Genomic DNA, 15,004 nt, shown 5'->3' with positions numbered 1-15,004 from the left:
TTCAAATAAATAAACTGAAACTGGTCAAAAAATGGAACAACCAAGACTTCAAGCCTTTCTTTGAAAGACAACACAACTCAGTATTTTGACCCTTTTTACATACTTTGTAAAAATGTAATGCAAACAGCTCAGAGATAAGCAACACCTGACTGACACAAATAAAAAGGTTCTAAATGTGTTCTAAATCCCTTCTAATCCTTTTATAATTCAGAAATATAACATATGAAAGAAACATAGCAATTATCTTGAAAACAAACATCATCAATCCAGGGAAAGTTCCAGCATCTTAAGATACTTGAACTGTAAAGAGACCACAAGAAGAATTCCAGAAGCAAGCTACCTTTTTTAAAAATAAAATATTTCGATATATCTGGGAACAGCTTTAATAATTCTGTTTTTAAAATATAATTTCTTTGATTATTTTCCCCTTACTAAAGTCATTACGGGACGGTGTGAAGTTTTGTTTTCATTATTGCTAGGGTAACAAAATCACCAAAAATTGCATCACTGAAGGTTTTTTCTTGCATGTCTTAGATCTTTCTGCGTTAGCCTTTTATATTATTCCCATTTTTAACTTTTAGAATTATGCTCCTGCTTTCTCTACTGAGCAATTTGTACACTACTGAAAATTGGCCCTTTTCGACATTAACTGCCAGATAACCCTGAAAAAGCTGCTGCTTTTCCCCAAGTTGTTTTTGTAGAAATTTAAAGACTTGCTCTTTTCCAATAACTAGAGCATTTATTTCTGTCTCGAGCCAAGGCTGCAGCTATAGTCGGTAAAGATGCCTTCTTTGAAAAACGATAAACAGCAAGTATATTAAAATATGTTTAATGATACAACTAAATAATATGAAATTATTCTTCTACAACACAGAAAAACAAGTATGATACTCACAGGTGTTTGGATCATCATGGCCCTTTGATCTCTCATAGTTCTTACAATATCTAGTGGGTAAACAGGCTGATTGCACTCAATGAGACACATTGCTGTCTCCATAGTGATGAGAACTCCTGTCCGTCCAATCCCAGCACTGTAAAAAACAACAAAAAATAAAGTATCTGAAAGACAGTCCACATTTAAAGGCCACGTTTTCCTAAATGGAGTATAAAGCACCCCACCAAACTTAAGACCTCCCTTCTCAAGGATTCTCATGACTGAGCTTTATGATAACAGGGGTTAGACAGATTGGGTGTCACTGGAAGCTTCCATCCTGCCTGAAAAGAGCAGAAGGCAGTGCAGAACTGTCAATCCTCTTCAGAGAATTGACAGTTCTTAACCTAGCTTTTAACTAACAGAAACTACAAATATATTTATTCATTCAAAATATTGTTTTGCAGTTTTAAAATAGAAACCTAATGTTCCTTCATACTTGAATATAAAACCAAATCCGTTTTTTCAGACAACACCATTATCTCAACTCATACAATTATTATTTGTCAGTAAATGAAAGTTTGCTTCTAAATTAATTAGTTAATATAAACATTGTCTTTGAAGCTTAATTGTTCTGATTTTGAAGCATAATTTCAGATTAAATCCAGCCAAACTACTACAAGTTTTTGTCCAGAAGGTGGCATCAAAGCTACTACATATTTCAGTGATGTCACAAAACTTTCATGACAAGATGTAAATGTACTGGTTATATAAAATTACTCCACAACATTTTACACCTCCAGAATTTATACATACAGAATTTGTACGCAGAATGCACCATGAAATGCAAGCAGGAACGGTATTTGTCAAAGAATCTGTAACAATTCATTTTACAATGTCAAAAGATCCAGATAAGGGCAACAACAAGGATGGAAAGTATGATACAGTTTCCATATGATAAATATCAGGTGAGCTAAGACTCTTCAGCTTGGGAAAAGAAACCGTTGCTTGATGGAGTGGAACACTGAAACTTAACAGAAGACAAGAAAATCATGAATGGCAGGAACAGGGTGGGTGGCTCACCATCTCTTACGGAACAAGAATTAGAAACTGTTCAGCTAAACTGTTAGAAGCCTTGTTAAAGTAAAAACAAAACAAAACAAAAAAGCTTTGATGCAAATTTGCAGAACTTGCCAAAGGACAGGAATGCAGGAATTCAAGAACTCAGAAATAAGAACAGAAACGTCCTTGGAAAAGAAAGGCACTGGAGCTGCTACACAGACAAACGTAACAGGTTCAGTAATTTCTTTAACTTGAAATGAGTTGGAAGCTGGGCAAATTACCTGGCACAAGCACCATAAAACCTTGTTTGGTTCTTTACTTTCCTGAAGCATCTATTTATGATCACTGGTCCAAACAGAACAGAGTACATTCAGCCTGATTTTGAATAACGTTTCTTTCTTAAAGTACATTCTGTGCTACACCTTTTTCCTTTAAAGGAAAGGTGCCATGGAAATAAAATAAAATGCTTACAGTTAAGATTCACTCACTTCCAAAGTTTCTCATCTCAGTACTCTTCTACAATGGCAAATCTCAAAAAACCACTAATTTAGAAGGAAGTCACCAATTTGTACAGGGAATAAAGATTGTTACACCAGAGTGTCCTTTCATCAGCGCTGCGTTCAAGCTGTATGGATTATAAATTGTTTAACCACTCCCAGTTCAGTCAAAAAACTTGTTAGTAGCACTGAGAACTAAATGTAATCAGAGAAGCAATAGTGAGGAACACAACTTGAAAACAAGTGTTATAAAGTAGCTCAACATAACAAAACCCTTCCCTATTCTTCGGATTTTTGTTGCTTTACAATCTTTTTTTTTTTTTTCTTCATTTTAAACTACTATTGTATGATAGAGGAGTCTTCTCTATTAGGTACTTGGATTCCCCATACTAAAACTGGTGCCTCAGGTCTAAAACCAAACTTCACCATTTTGGTGCTGTAATGTCTAGTCCCCTTATACTGAGCGGCTAGTAAAAATAGCATGCCAACACCATGCGGAAGAACCCCTGGGCTCCTTCAGCTTGACCTCGCTAGTGAAATGCAGTTATATTTCCGAACAGCCATCAAGTTAGGTCAATTAAGTAAATTATGCCAAACTGTGGTATTCTCTCCTTTTTTTCTGAGAGACATGAAACTGTTTTAAATGTTGATACTGAAATTATCAGAGTGGAGCCAGGTTGATACCTCACTGAGAGGAATGAAATTGTTCCTGAACACCAGTGTCTCTGTAGACTTGCACACTTTGTACTGTGTTAATGAAACTATTTGTTCAGAACCATATCAACCGAAATATAGCAATAATGAAGTTGAAGAAAAATATCATTTTGAGACACTGGAATTCTAGCAGTGCCAATTGGTTTTTCCTAATTCAGAAGATTTACCCTGACCAACACAAAGCAGAAAAGACAGCCAAACCAATTAAATACAATTTCTGATACACAAAGTCATAAAAAAGTAGTCATCTTAAGCAAGCTTCCTAGGTATCTTTCACCATCTCCTTGAATTACAGAGACCACTAGCACAAGCATTTAACTTAAATATGCAAATCAATCCCCACCCAGATTCATGGATGTAGATACCCCAAATTCTGCTTATTGAAAGTGATTACAACTTTAAGAAAAAGGAACTGTTTAATTTAAAGGTTGAGTTCTCCTGTAATCTGCGGATACAGTTAAATGTTTATTTGAACAACAAAGCACAGAAATACTATTTGATTTATTATCAAATATAAGTTCAATGTTGTGATTTAGCAAAATTGGAGGGGAAAAAAGGTATACCTGCAATGAACAACAACAGGTTCTTCTCTGCCAGCCCGCTTCTTTCGCACTAGACACACAAAATCTAGGAAATCACTGGAATCATCAGGAACCCCATGATCAGGCCAAGCTATATACTGAATTTGGGTCAGTTGGCGGCTTTCCTCTTTCTAAACAGAAACATAAGATTTATTGAAGGGTAACTCAGGTTCCATGGAGGGGAAAACAAACAAATAAATAAAAATCAATGGTACATTTACATCAACTTGTGCCTATAATAGATGTAGCTTCTGGAAACTTTCAGTTGTTAATTTTTTGCTCATTGTGGATTTTACAATTAATTTTTTTTTGTTAAAAACAAAAACGGCAGGTTAGAAAATGGCACTCCATGTAATAGTAAAAACAGTTCAAGGATACAAACAGTCTATCTAAACACCAGATGTACAAGAAGGTAGCCAAATCTTTAACAAAACAAATTTAGCAGAAAGAGGTACCATCTTGCTAGATCAAATGGCAGCACAGGAATAGAGAGAGGGGAAGACAGGACTTCCAGGCATGAAAGCCTTCCTTCAGACTTTGTGTGAACGCCAGTATTGTGTTGGATTTAACTGCACCTCTAATTTTATCCAGCTTACTTCACAAGATGCAGAATGACTTGGTTTTCCACTCCCACCCCCTCGCTCGAATGTCACAAACATATCACATGCCTCTGGTGAGTGGAGGGGGCAGGCCGTACAATCGGAGTAAAAGAAGCATTTCAAAGAACAGAAGTTACAGTACATTAAATAACCCTTTGGCATGGAATCATTTACAGAGCTTCCACTACTGATAATAAATGAGCAATTGTCTCAACAGCACACAGGAAAGGAATTTTAACTGCAAATTGACTAAAAGGAAGTTCTATAAAACTGATGTCTCATCTGGAAATCCATGCAGTGAGAGAGAAGTACATGAACTAAATTTCAGATAACCATTCCCAAACATTTCTGAGACTGAAATGCTAACTGGTGAAGCTCTGGAAACTACATATTCCCTCAAACTCCATGCTATGCATGTTTAATCTGGGAGGTCCTGGTTTACATCTCATTGCTGATCCCAATTCATGCTTCTCTCAGCAGGATTTATCGTCCATCTACTTGCACACAATCTCCAAGATGGAATTATTAAGAACTGTTTGCCACCAAAAAGGTGGATTTTCAGTAGCAATACTCGAACACTGCTTCTGTTTGATGTTTTGAAAGCACCAAGGGAATAACAAGTTTCTCAGCTTTTAATTACTCTTTTTTATTGTCCAGGTCTTGAAAGATGGCAATAAAAGCCTTTAAGACAAATAATACATCTTTTATGTGATTCTAGACCAATTTATATTATTATGGAAACCAAATCCTTGTGATATTTTGCTTATAAATGGTTATCATGCTGACAGCAGAACTTATACAAGGTAAAAACATTTCAATAAGACTAGTTTTCTAAAGGTTTCTAGAAATAAACAGTTCTGTTCACATGTCATCAAGATTTTAAAAAGCCTGATTAGGTAGTTTCAGCTAGTCTGTGAGGATCCCACAGATTAATACTTTATATGCATACATATGTGTGTGTGTGTGTGTATATATATATATATATATATATATATAATGATTTTACCTCCAGATTAGTCAATGTCATTTCTCGAAACACATAAGCAGGATTTCCTTCTTCTGAATGGCAGGTAATCTGGAAATTCCCGTATGACGAGCTTCCTGATGGCTCTGGCCAGTATTGATGGCATTTAACCTGAAGTCAACACATTTTTAAAGATGTTTGTGTTTAAATTCAGAATATTATTTTTAGTCTCTCTAGTTGCTTATTCCTTTGTTCAGTAAATAATATTTTGATCACTTTGTAACTACTATTAGTTTACTTACCAAATAGACTGTGCTACTTAATTAACTGCATATCAAATAATGTGCCGCAGAGCACCAACTCAGTGCTAGTGTAAATTGAGGATGGATGCCTTTATCTTTCGCTAGAATTTGTTTTTAAATTGTATTTATAAAATATTTCATCTTAACACTTGAGTGACAAAAGCGCTGCTTTATAAATATTTCTGACCTCTAAAAACTTAACGTAATCTTCTTAAAGCACATGTATATGGGAAAAGAACATATGAAAAAAAGAAAGGAGATAAGCAACAAAAAAGCTGCTAAACCAATTCAGAAATTAGGGGAACGCAGATGGTGGGCTTCAAAGACTCTTGATAAAGTCACCAGTGTGAATGAAAACTCTAAAAACTAAGATTTTTAGATATATTGCTTAACGGCCTAATTATAGAGGTCATTTCAGCTCAAGTGTACTTTTGTTTTTCCAACCCACCTGGCGATTCTTTAAGAGCAGCCAGATTTGCAGACTTCCTGCTCCACTGAGACATCCCGGCATGCAGTGGGATAGTGATGTCAGTAGCCTCATGATCAGCTTTAGAGCAGGGAGTCTGCCTATGGGTATAAGACAGATAAGTCCTTTTACTTAATTATTTAGCAGCTCTCCAAAGAGCTCCACAAATATCATTATTGAGTGGGGTGGGGGAACCTCAGAACTGCTATTGCAAGTCTGTTTGTAGCAGATTTGTAAAGAAAATTCAAATTAAAAGGGCACTTGTACTGAAATTCCCTCTAATCATATTCATTTGGGAGCAGGCAGCATCATGCTAATGTTGAGTCACTGAAAAAAAGTTTAAAAACACCACAACTCCCCTTCAATTATTTTAATTACATTTAGAGGCCTGACATCCCAACAAATACATGGTTATTACTAAGTTACAATATATACAGACAGCTGAAATGTAGTCTGAGTTGATCAGAACACCCACAATGTTCCATAAATCCATCTTCAAAAGAAATCCTGAATTATGAGAAATTCCACTAAACTATTATTCTAGTATGTCATTTCTGTCCACACACTCAATCATCCAGTGCTACTGTGAATGCTCCAGACCTGATAACTCTGGAACTAAACCGTTTGTATGACTAGATTTTATTGTTTTGCTTGTCTCCAAAGGACAAAGCTGCACAACAAATGAAGCTAATAAAGAAAAACTATTACTTTAAAAAAAAAGCCTTTGACAACACCATGAACAATTATTTTCAACAATTCATAAGTCTCTACTTCTGCAAGTTTTTGTACGAAAACGACTGAAAGGACAATGATTTTTTCACACAATTAAACAAAATGTTCATAGCCTCAGAACATCATTTTATGAAGAATTTTAAATTTCAAGTTTATCAAGGATTCTCTTAAAGACAGCCATCCAGGCACGTTATCTCAACACTACAAAGCTACTTTAGGCTGCCTTAAAAATTCATCTCTACATATCAAAGAACTAATTACAAGAACTGATTCCATTTTTGGAGTTTCTTCATTTGAAGATTAGAGAAAAGAAGACTCATGAAAGTAAATTCTAGTTTGACAAGAGTCAAACCAATAAGCCAAAAATATTTTAAGAAATACATGGGGACTTAAATGTATTTCAGCACTGAACCAAGTTTTAACATTAGCTACACTAAGAATATCAAAAGGTTTAAAATGTAAGATTCATCACTACAACAGTACTAAGAATGCACTGCCCTTATGAAAACAGTTGCACTACCTGTCGTAACAGTATCTTCCTCAGACCTTTTAAATGGCAATCATTAACAGATTTTTTTAATGTAAGTGGTATTTAAGAAAATCTTGTACTTACTCTACCCCGTTCAACTTGAGTTGTTAACATTACAACCATAGATGAGCCTTGTTCCCAAGTCATCTGCCAAAAATCAGGACAAGTGTTTGGCAATGGACCTTGACAAGCAATGTACTGGTTTATTATTGTGGAAGAAGGGATTTCCATCTAAGAGAAGATAAAATCATTATTTTAATTCTTGCATTCACCATGAGAATGAATTTCTGTTAGTTACACATCAGACAATGTTTAGTGACTAATAGATAAAAAAGCAACATTACATGAATTCTATTTACTGCAACTTAGTCACTACTGCCTCATTAGTAATCCAAAAAGAATAGTGTGTTCCTCTGGTAAAGGGCTACTTTCTCCTAGTTTTTTTTTTTTTTTTTGCTTGTTTCTTTTATAAAATTACCTGCCACAAAGTATAGCAATTAAGCAAACCTAGAGTAAATTTCAAACCATCTGATTACAGGCTTACCCAGACATTCTAGCCTCGACTAGATTCACATGAATTTTTTTTTTCACTTGAGTTCTCCGTTGCAGAACTGCAAAATTACTTAATGCCAGAAACTATTTTTAAAAACAGTACTCACATTTATGTAATTTGCATTGATGTAATCTTCATTACTTTTTAAAATAACCCGTGTAGCATCATCTGAAAAAATTTTTAGAAAGATGTTACTTATTTACTAACCAGGGTAAAATACTTTTAGAACACAAATACAAACACATACTTACAAGGCGAAATGTCTCTGTATCTATTTTTGGAAATGTTTTGAGGTAATCTGGCACAAGACATTGTCATTCCAGGTTTTTTCCTATACAATTGCTAAAGACAAAAAAGATGGTCAAGACCACAGGAGATAAAAAATACCTGTTAGTATATGCACAGAGATACTTTTTATAACATAAATTACTGAACAAAGATAGTTTCAACAAATATGGAAATACTTTTTATAAGAAAGCACTATGAAATATTCTATGGGATCGTTTAAAATAATCGAGACATCATCACAATTTGGTTAAAGACAAACTGACTGTTAAATTTCAGGCTTCCATAAGAACACTAATCCAGTGAAGTCAGTATTACATAACGTTAAGGGAATTGGCAGATACTGACATTCCACATGGTGGTTTGGGGCAAGCAGATGGCGTTGTGTATAGCTCTCTACCTACGATGAAGTTGTTTCAGAGCTTTTTTTGTTTTGTTTTGTCAGATATCTTCCTGCATTTCATTAGGTATACAGTGAATCCTGGGCTACCTTGTGCTTTTCTTGCACAGTATCTCCTTTGAGAGGTTTCTGTCCAGTCATGCCTTAGTCATTCACTGCCATAACCATTGTGCTGCGAACAGTACCAGTGATATCTCCAGGTTCAATAAAAAGCACTTAAAAAACTTAAAATCTGAATCATTTAAATAATTTTTTTGAAAGTGAACTCCTAAGTGAATTGATAGAGAAGAGGCCTTAAACCAGAGTAAGAGATGTGGCAAGTAGAGCTTTGAAATCACTTTTCAACCAGAGAACACAACCTTTCACTTGTCCTCCCAGCATAAAACATGGTGACTACACACATTCCATGCACAAGTTTGACATCCTATGGTAATGAAACAGCTAAATGAAGACCTGGGAGTTATGTGTCAGTACACCCATACGTTTCTTGACCCAAACACATACACCAAAGCCATTTATGTCACACTGTTACAAAACCATACAAAAACTTTCCCTGGAAGAGCTCCCAGTCTAAACCTATGCAGTATAACATACCAGGTACATATACTGCAAAATATGGGTACTATTCTATGTATAAAATAAATACATTTTACCAGAAGTCTCAAATAGTATGTTTTATAAATATACATTGTGATACATAACCTTAGGTCTCTGGTGAGGAATTCACACTGCTGTGTTTTACAAATTACTGCTTCTTGCTTTAAGTCACTTGACCTCATGCATTAACGAAGATGGAGTATCATCAGAGCACGAGTTAGTGCTAAAGAAAGACTATAGCTATCAGCAGCTATGGACACCAAAAGAAATGCACTGTTCTTTTCAAATATGCCAAAAAATTAACTATTTATAAAGTAATTTGTTACACATTCTTAATAGGGCTGTATTTTCCATTGGTAATTTTATATTCCCTCATTGAAATAGAACATAAAATATCAACAGTTCAGCTGTCATTCAGCCCCTACATTAACTTTGATTAGTAATGAAGGTCTGAGTACAGAACATAAATTTTTGGTATGGATTTCTGTCATCACCACTATAAAAGTTTATTAAAATAGGCCTCTGATAACCATAAAAAGTTGCAAGCAATCAATAAGACTATTTAAAACTGAAACAACATTTAGAAGTAGTATTTGGATTGGTTATTCTATGCCATAACTTTGGACATGTAGTGTTTCTCTACAGGACTTTTTTTTTTTTTTTTTTTTTAATTCTTTCGAGTGTTAAGTCAATTGTTGTACTCAAAATTGCTGATGGTACTGAAATTTAAGTGAAGTTTTCTCTGTTTAAAATGATTACTATCCCAAAAGACTTAAAACCTGCGCACAACTACAGGTGACAGTACTCACATCAAACTGAGCCAGAACAGTTCCAGTGATAAGCCCCTCTGCTAGCTGAATCATGGATTCCCGCAGAGCATTATCATCTTGATGGACACCATCAAGTGGAGATTTCTCAGGGATGTACTGGAAGTCAGGCTCGCTCTCCAGCTTCTCTTCCACAACATCATAGACAGCTACAAAAAATATAAGTATGAAGGCTCTAACCAGACATGCTGTTTGGCAAGTAAAGTTGACTTTAAGTCACTTATTTAAATCAACTAAAAAGGCATTTCTCCTGTAGAAAAATCCACATTTATTAATACATTGATTTTAATCCCCATCATTAAGGGCAAGTAGCCTTTACTGATTACTAGCACCCATGACAAAGCTAATTTTGGCTTTAACAGTCGTTTTAAGCAAAAGCACATCACTGACTGTTCACATTTTGATCAAACCTCACGTTAGGCCCTACCTTGGCTGGTGTACTCCCTAATCTCAAATTCCCACATCACGCCTCTGAAGGTGCTACAGGTACATTTACATTTTTACTTTTACTTCATTTTGTACTGATTTGTTCTTTCAGGCTTTGGTGATTAGGGCAATACATGCAGACCACCAGAGAAAATGGCACTAATATATGCCATTATAACACTATCAATGCTGTATGTGTGCCCTGCCTATAAACAAACTGAAAAATAATATGCATCATCTACTATACATAACAAACATGCTGTTAGAAAGCCTCTCTTTAGTTGAAATTGCATGATCATGAAGGAGGAAACTAGCAGCTCCTCACTTCTACAACTCAAATGTTTTTATCCAGAACACAAAGATGATCAACACATAAGGGGATACCAATTTAGTAACTTGTAAACAAACAAACAATTTTATATGAAAAAGAAAGTAAACATAAAAACCGCATGAAAGCTTGCACACAGAACATGAGCACAAATAGGAAGCATGAATCAGTGGATACAGGAAATATTGTTTATGAGGTGTTTGACATATTCTCCTAAAGTAATTTCAATTATTCTGATTGAACATGATTTTTCATTTTCCTTTCCTGTGCAACTGTATTATAATTGGGATGTAGAGCAGAATTAACTCCAGTGACCATCTGTTGGCAATACTTCAGCAGTTTACGTCATGAGTATATTGCAAACACTTATTTCAACTGCATTTTTAGCACTCTCTGCATCAAGTAGAAATGTTACCACTCATTTTGAATTGTTTTTAAAACATATGGGAGGATTTTGCATATATGGAACTCCAAAGGCTTCCAAACACTTGGTTCTTGTTTTGTGTTTTTCTTTTTCTTCAAGGGAATTACAGTAACCTCAGAAACTGCATTCAATATACAGATGGTTTTCTGGACTTTTCTTCCTTAATCAATGAGAGTGAGTACAAAATTTACTTCATCTCTCTGTTAGAGATACGCGATCTCTGGCTTCCCAATTCATTCCCAATACATAGATCTGAACAGTTCCTTAGAGTATGGGATCAATTAAGATTTATACAATAGGCTGTATCGGTGCAAGTCCTTTTCAAGGAAGGGAGTTACTTCTTAAAAGATAAGCATTCCATCAGAGGACAAAAAATTAAGATTAGAAGACAAAGACAAGGTGTTTTTTTTATTTATTTATATAATTTTTTCATTATGTACAAATTACTCACCATTGGGTCGAACTAGGAGCACAAGTTCCCCTGAGTGCCTCTCACAGCTAGCTTTAATAAACATAACAACTTGATCGTGGGTATGTTCTGCTATATCCCTGCCGTTGATCAGTACAACCTGGTCTCCTTCATTCAAACGAGGGACACAAAGATCAGCCTGCAACACATAGAAAAATAAAATCTGTAAAATGAGCCATTTCCAACTTGTCACCTTAAAATAGCAACTGAAAGTAACTACACTCTGGGACTTGAATCCTAACAGCCAAGTTGCTATGGTTGCTGCATGCTGCATTGTATTCAAATGATAAATCTGAGTGTTGCTCAATATATGAGACAGTGCCATTCATATGAACAAATCAATTTGTCACTGGGAGGTGACTGCCATTGTCATGTCTTTCGGCAGCTGTTACTCCACTCCTCTGGTTGAAGTAGAAAGCTTGGCTGAGCTTCTCTGTTTCAACCACATTTTGTACAGGCAACTAAAAAGCAGAATGTTCTTATCTTTGAAGGGAAGGGAGTAATTGTCTAAATCAATTTCAGAGGCTTAAATACTTCAGGTATGAAGCATTACAATTGTAACAACAAGAGTAAGACAATAACCAAAGACAATGCATAAATTTAAGTAATCCCAGAGAGAAGAATAAAAATAATTATTATACCACTGTTCAACCATGGTTGCAAAAATGAAAGAGCACATGCCATCACCAATTATCTTTTCCTTGGAGACTGGCTATTTAAAGCTTTTAGCCAAAATTATTTATATTATTAAATATTTTAGAGATAATAATTTACATGGGTAAGAACATTGTTCTTACCACAGATCTCAACAGGAAAGAAAAAAAGGAAAAAAAATGCTGTATTTCTTAACTGTTAGCAAAGAAATTGTTCGCTCTACTGTAGAGGGTAGAAACAGAGCTGACTTCAGTCAGCTGAATACCAGGTCAGTATTTCTGGCAATCAACTGACAAAATATTGTGCCTAGTTTGAAGACACTATTGATAGTCACTAAACACCACTAACAACAGACAATCAGACCTAATGAATGATTCATGATGTCTGATTTTAATCTAAGTCTTGGCTTTATTCAGCTACATCTGTCACTAAAGTAAGAGGTGTTTGCCATTTTAGTTGTTTTTAAGAGAATAGAAGACTCCATATAAATTAGATTAAATTGTATGAATTCCCATATTAAAAAATAATCAAGTAAATGTAGTTTTAGGATGACAGCTCAAGAAACAATACATACTGAACATCTGCAAATCTGTAATTTTCAGGAACTAAATCTTGTTTCATTAAAAAAATATTTTTGAGGATTGAACTTTTTTCCACCAGTGTTATATAGCCCCACCAAATCCTTTCTGCTTGTTTCATAGGCAGCTAAGAAATAGTTACTAGTTTTGAGCACATACTTCAAGCTACACAGATATTTCAAACAGCTTGATTTTTGATAACTTACAGGTGTTCCTGGAGCTACCCTGGACACTATTACGGGCATCTTCTGATCATATCCACCCTTTAAAAATAAATTACATACGTCATAAACCATAAACATCAGAAAAACAACTTAACAGACACAAAAGGAATAGTTACTGTACCTTGACATTGAAGCCAAACCTTCCATTTTCATCCGGCTTCATTCTGATCATAACAAGATTGTCATGGGGGATACCACCATTGGGCTAGTAAAAAGAAAAAATATATATTACTTGTTCACAGTTATTATAGCCTTCGTGGATATTGTATGCAATAATTTTGCATTTTCCTAATTAAGAAATTGCTACTGGACACTCAGGAAAACATCAATAAGGCAAATGTCTTATCTCATGAGTTTTACATAGAAGGAAAAACAATTATACACTTAAAGTCTTGGATGTAATTAAGTTAAAATTGTGGTCTGTCAAAGGAAGCTCAAAGTAAGAAACGGCACTAAAACAGACTAATTGGCTTCAAGCAGTCTTAAGAGAAACAAATTACCAAACTGAAACATTTTAAATTATTTTAGTTTAGACTGCAGTAAAGAGCCCACAGTAAGAATGTAACATGATAAAAAATGAGGTAAGTTAATACACACTTTTTTTCCCCCCTATTAACTGCAATATGGTAGCAGTAAGCTGCGACAAGTTTGTCAACAAAACCTTGGTTCCATATCTCGTCCTATTTTGTGCATAAGGTAGTGTAAGTTCTGTCAAGCTCTGACAATTCAAACAGTTTATTTATTTATTTATTCTTATTCTGATCAGAACAATATTGTCACAGGAACCACCAACAAACTGGGGAATACTAGATACTTTTGTAATCTGGCAAAATCGACTTATTGCCATTGAAATAAATTTTAGTTTGGTCCACATTAATATTAATTTCGCAGGCTGAATATCACCTAGTATATACATGGTGAGGATGTGAAGTACTATTAAAGACATTTATTTCAACGATGTTTTTAATGTTACCAAATATAGCCCAAAGCATAAGAGTCATATTCAGAAAGGAAGAAAAAAAATCCATTTATTAAAGGAAATCAAACGTTCCTATTAGGTATGAAAGTTCAAAACGTGCAGGCTCAATAGGTAAAAAGGCTGCTAAACTTGGCTCATAAGAACTGGAAAGAAAACATAAAAAGACAACTCAGCATCACATGTTTTAAGCTCCTGATTAAAGCCAAACCACCCCCACCCCACCACAACCACATTCACAGTAGTGAAAAGGTGAAAACTTTGGGGAAGGAGAGGAGAGTAAACGTAAGAGTAAGCAAACGGTATGTTGATGAGAAGGAAGGGAGCATATAGTTTTTGCCGATGTTCACTGGCACAGGAGACCAGGCGAATGTTCCTGGGCAGGATGAACAATAAGCAAGGGCTCACATGCAGAGTTTGGCAAGTTCTGTGCCACTCCTTTCCCCAGATTACAAAAAACAACGACAAAAAAAAAGGCTAATTATTTCCTACTCTAACGGGCAATTTTGAAGAGTAGTTTATAATGAAAAACCCAAAGAGAGCACTGTATATCATCACTAACTTGTCCTGACTGCAGAAACTCCTGGCCACACCTGTTTTCAAATACTTCTGGACATTCTGATCGGATGCTTAAGGAAGGCTGGTGTAAAAAGCTGTCATTTCCATACCTGTCCTACTACCATTCTAAATGAACTCTCCATATGTAAACAGACAAAGGAAATTTGACAGCTTAATGAAGGCAAAATGATCAGAGTTTTTACTGGAAATATTTGAGATGGAGCAACAGAAGAGACTCTAACAGTACAGAAACCTGAAGTGCATTCTGGTCAGAAAAGCAATCTTGAACAAATACATTCAAAATCCTAAATTTCTAATTTCACAAAATGTAGGAGTCATACTGTGTTTCTTTTCCAGTACCCAACATAAAAAGCAATCAGCAGACCAA

At 35.1% G+C, this 15,004-nt stretch overlaps 1 protein-coding gene across 18 annotated transcripts in view; it reads right to left on the bottom strand.

The window, feature by feature from the left end:
• PTPN4 (protein tyrosine phosphatase non-receptor type 4) overlaps positions 1 to 15,004 on the bottom strand; it is a 115,608-nt gene that overhangs the window by 8,200 nt on the left and 92,404 nt on the right. For 15 of the 18 annotated variants that reach the window (XM_083841979.1, XM_083841982.1, XM_083841981.1 and 12 more), the window contains 10 exons: positions 13,204 to 13,287; positions 13,065 to 13,121; positions 11,609 to 11,765; positions 9,962 to 10,128; positions 8,122 to 8,212; positions 7,977 to 8,038; positions 7,402 to 7,548; positions 5,331 to 5,459; positions 3,708 to 3,856; positions 896 to 1,031 (listed from right to left, as the gene is read on the bottom strand). In XM_083841979.1, coding sequence (XP_083698105.1) covers positions 896 to 1,031; positions 3,708 to 3,856; positions 5,331 to 5,459; positions 7,402 to 7,548; positions 7,977 to 8,038; positions 8,122 to 8,212; positions 9,962 to 10,128; positions 11,609 to 11,765; positions 13,065 to 13,121; positions 13,204 to 13,287 — 1,179 coding nt within the window. Of the gene's footprint in view, positions 1 to 895; positions 1,032 to 3,707; positions 3,857 to 5,330; positions 5,460 to 6,038; positions 6,158 to 7,401; positions 7,549 to 7,976; positions 8,039 to 8,121; positions 8,213 to 9,961; positions 10,129 to 11,608; positions 11,766 to 13,064; positions 13,122 to 13,203; positions 13,288 to 15,004 lie in introns of all 18 variants that reach the window. The other 3 variants (XR_014586119.1, XR_014586120.1, XR_014586121.1) reach the window with 1 other exon arrangement.

The sequence above is a fragment of the Anser anser genome, assembly GCF_964211835.1.
Source record: "Anser anser genome assembly, chromosome: 6".
In the NCBI taxonomy this organism is placed as follows: Eukaryota; Metazoa; Chordata; class Aves; order Anseriformes; family Anatidae; genus Anser; species Anser anser.
Note: the sequence above shows the minus strand (reverse complement) of the source record. Positions and strands in the feature narration are given on the sequence as shown.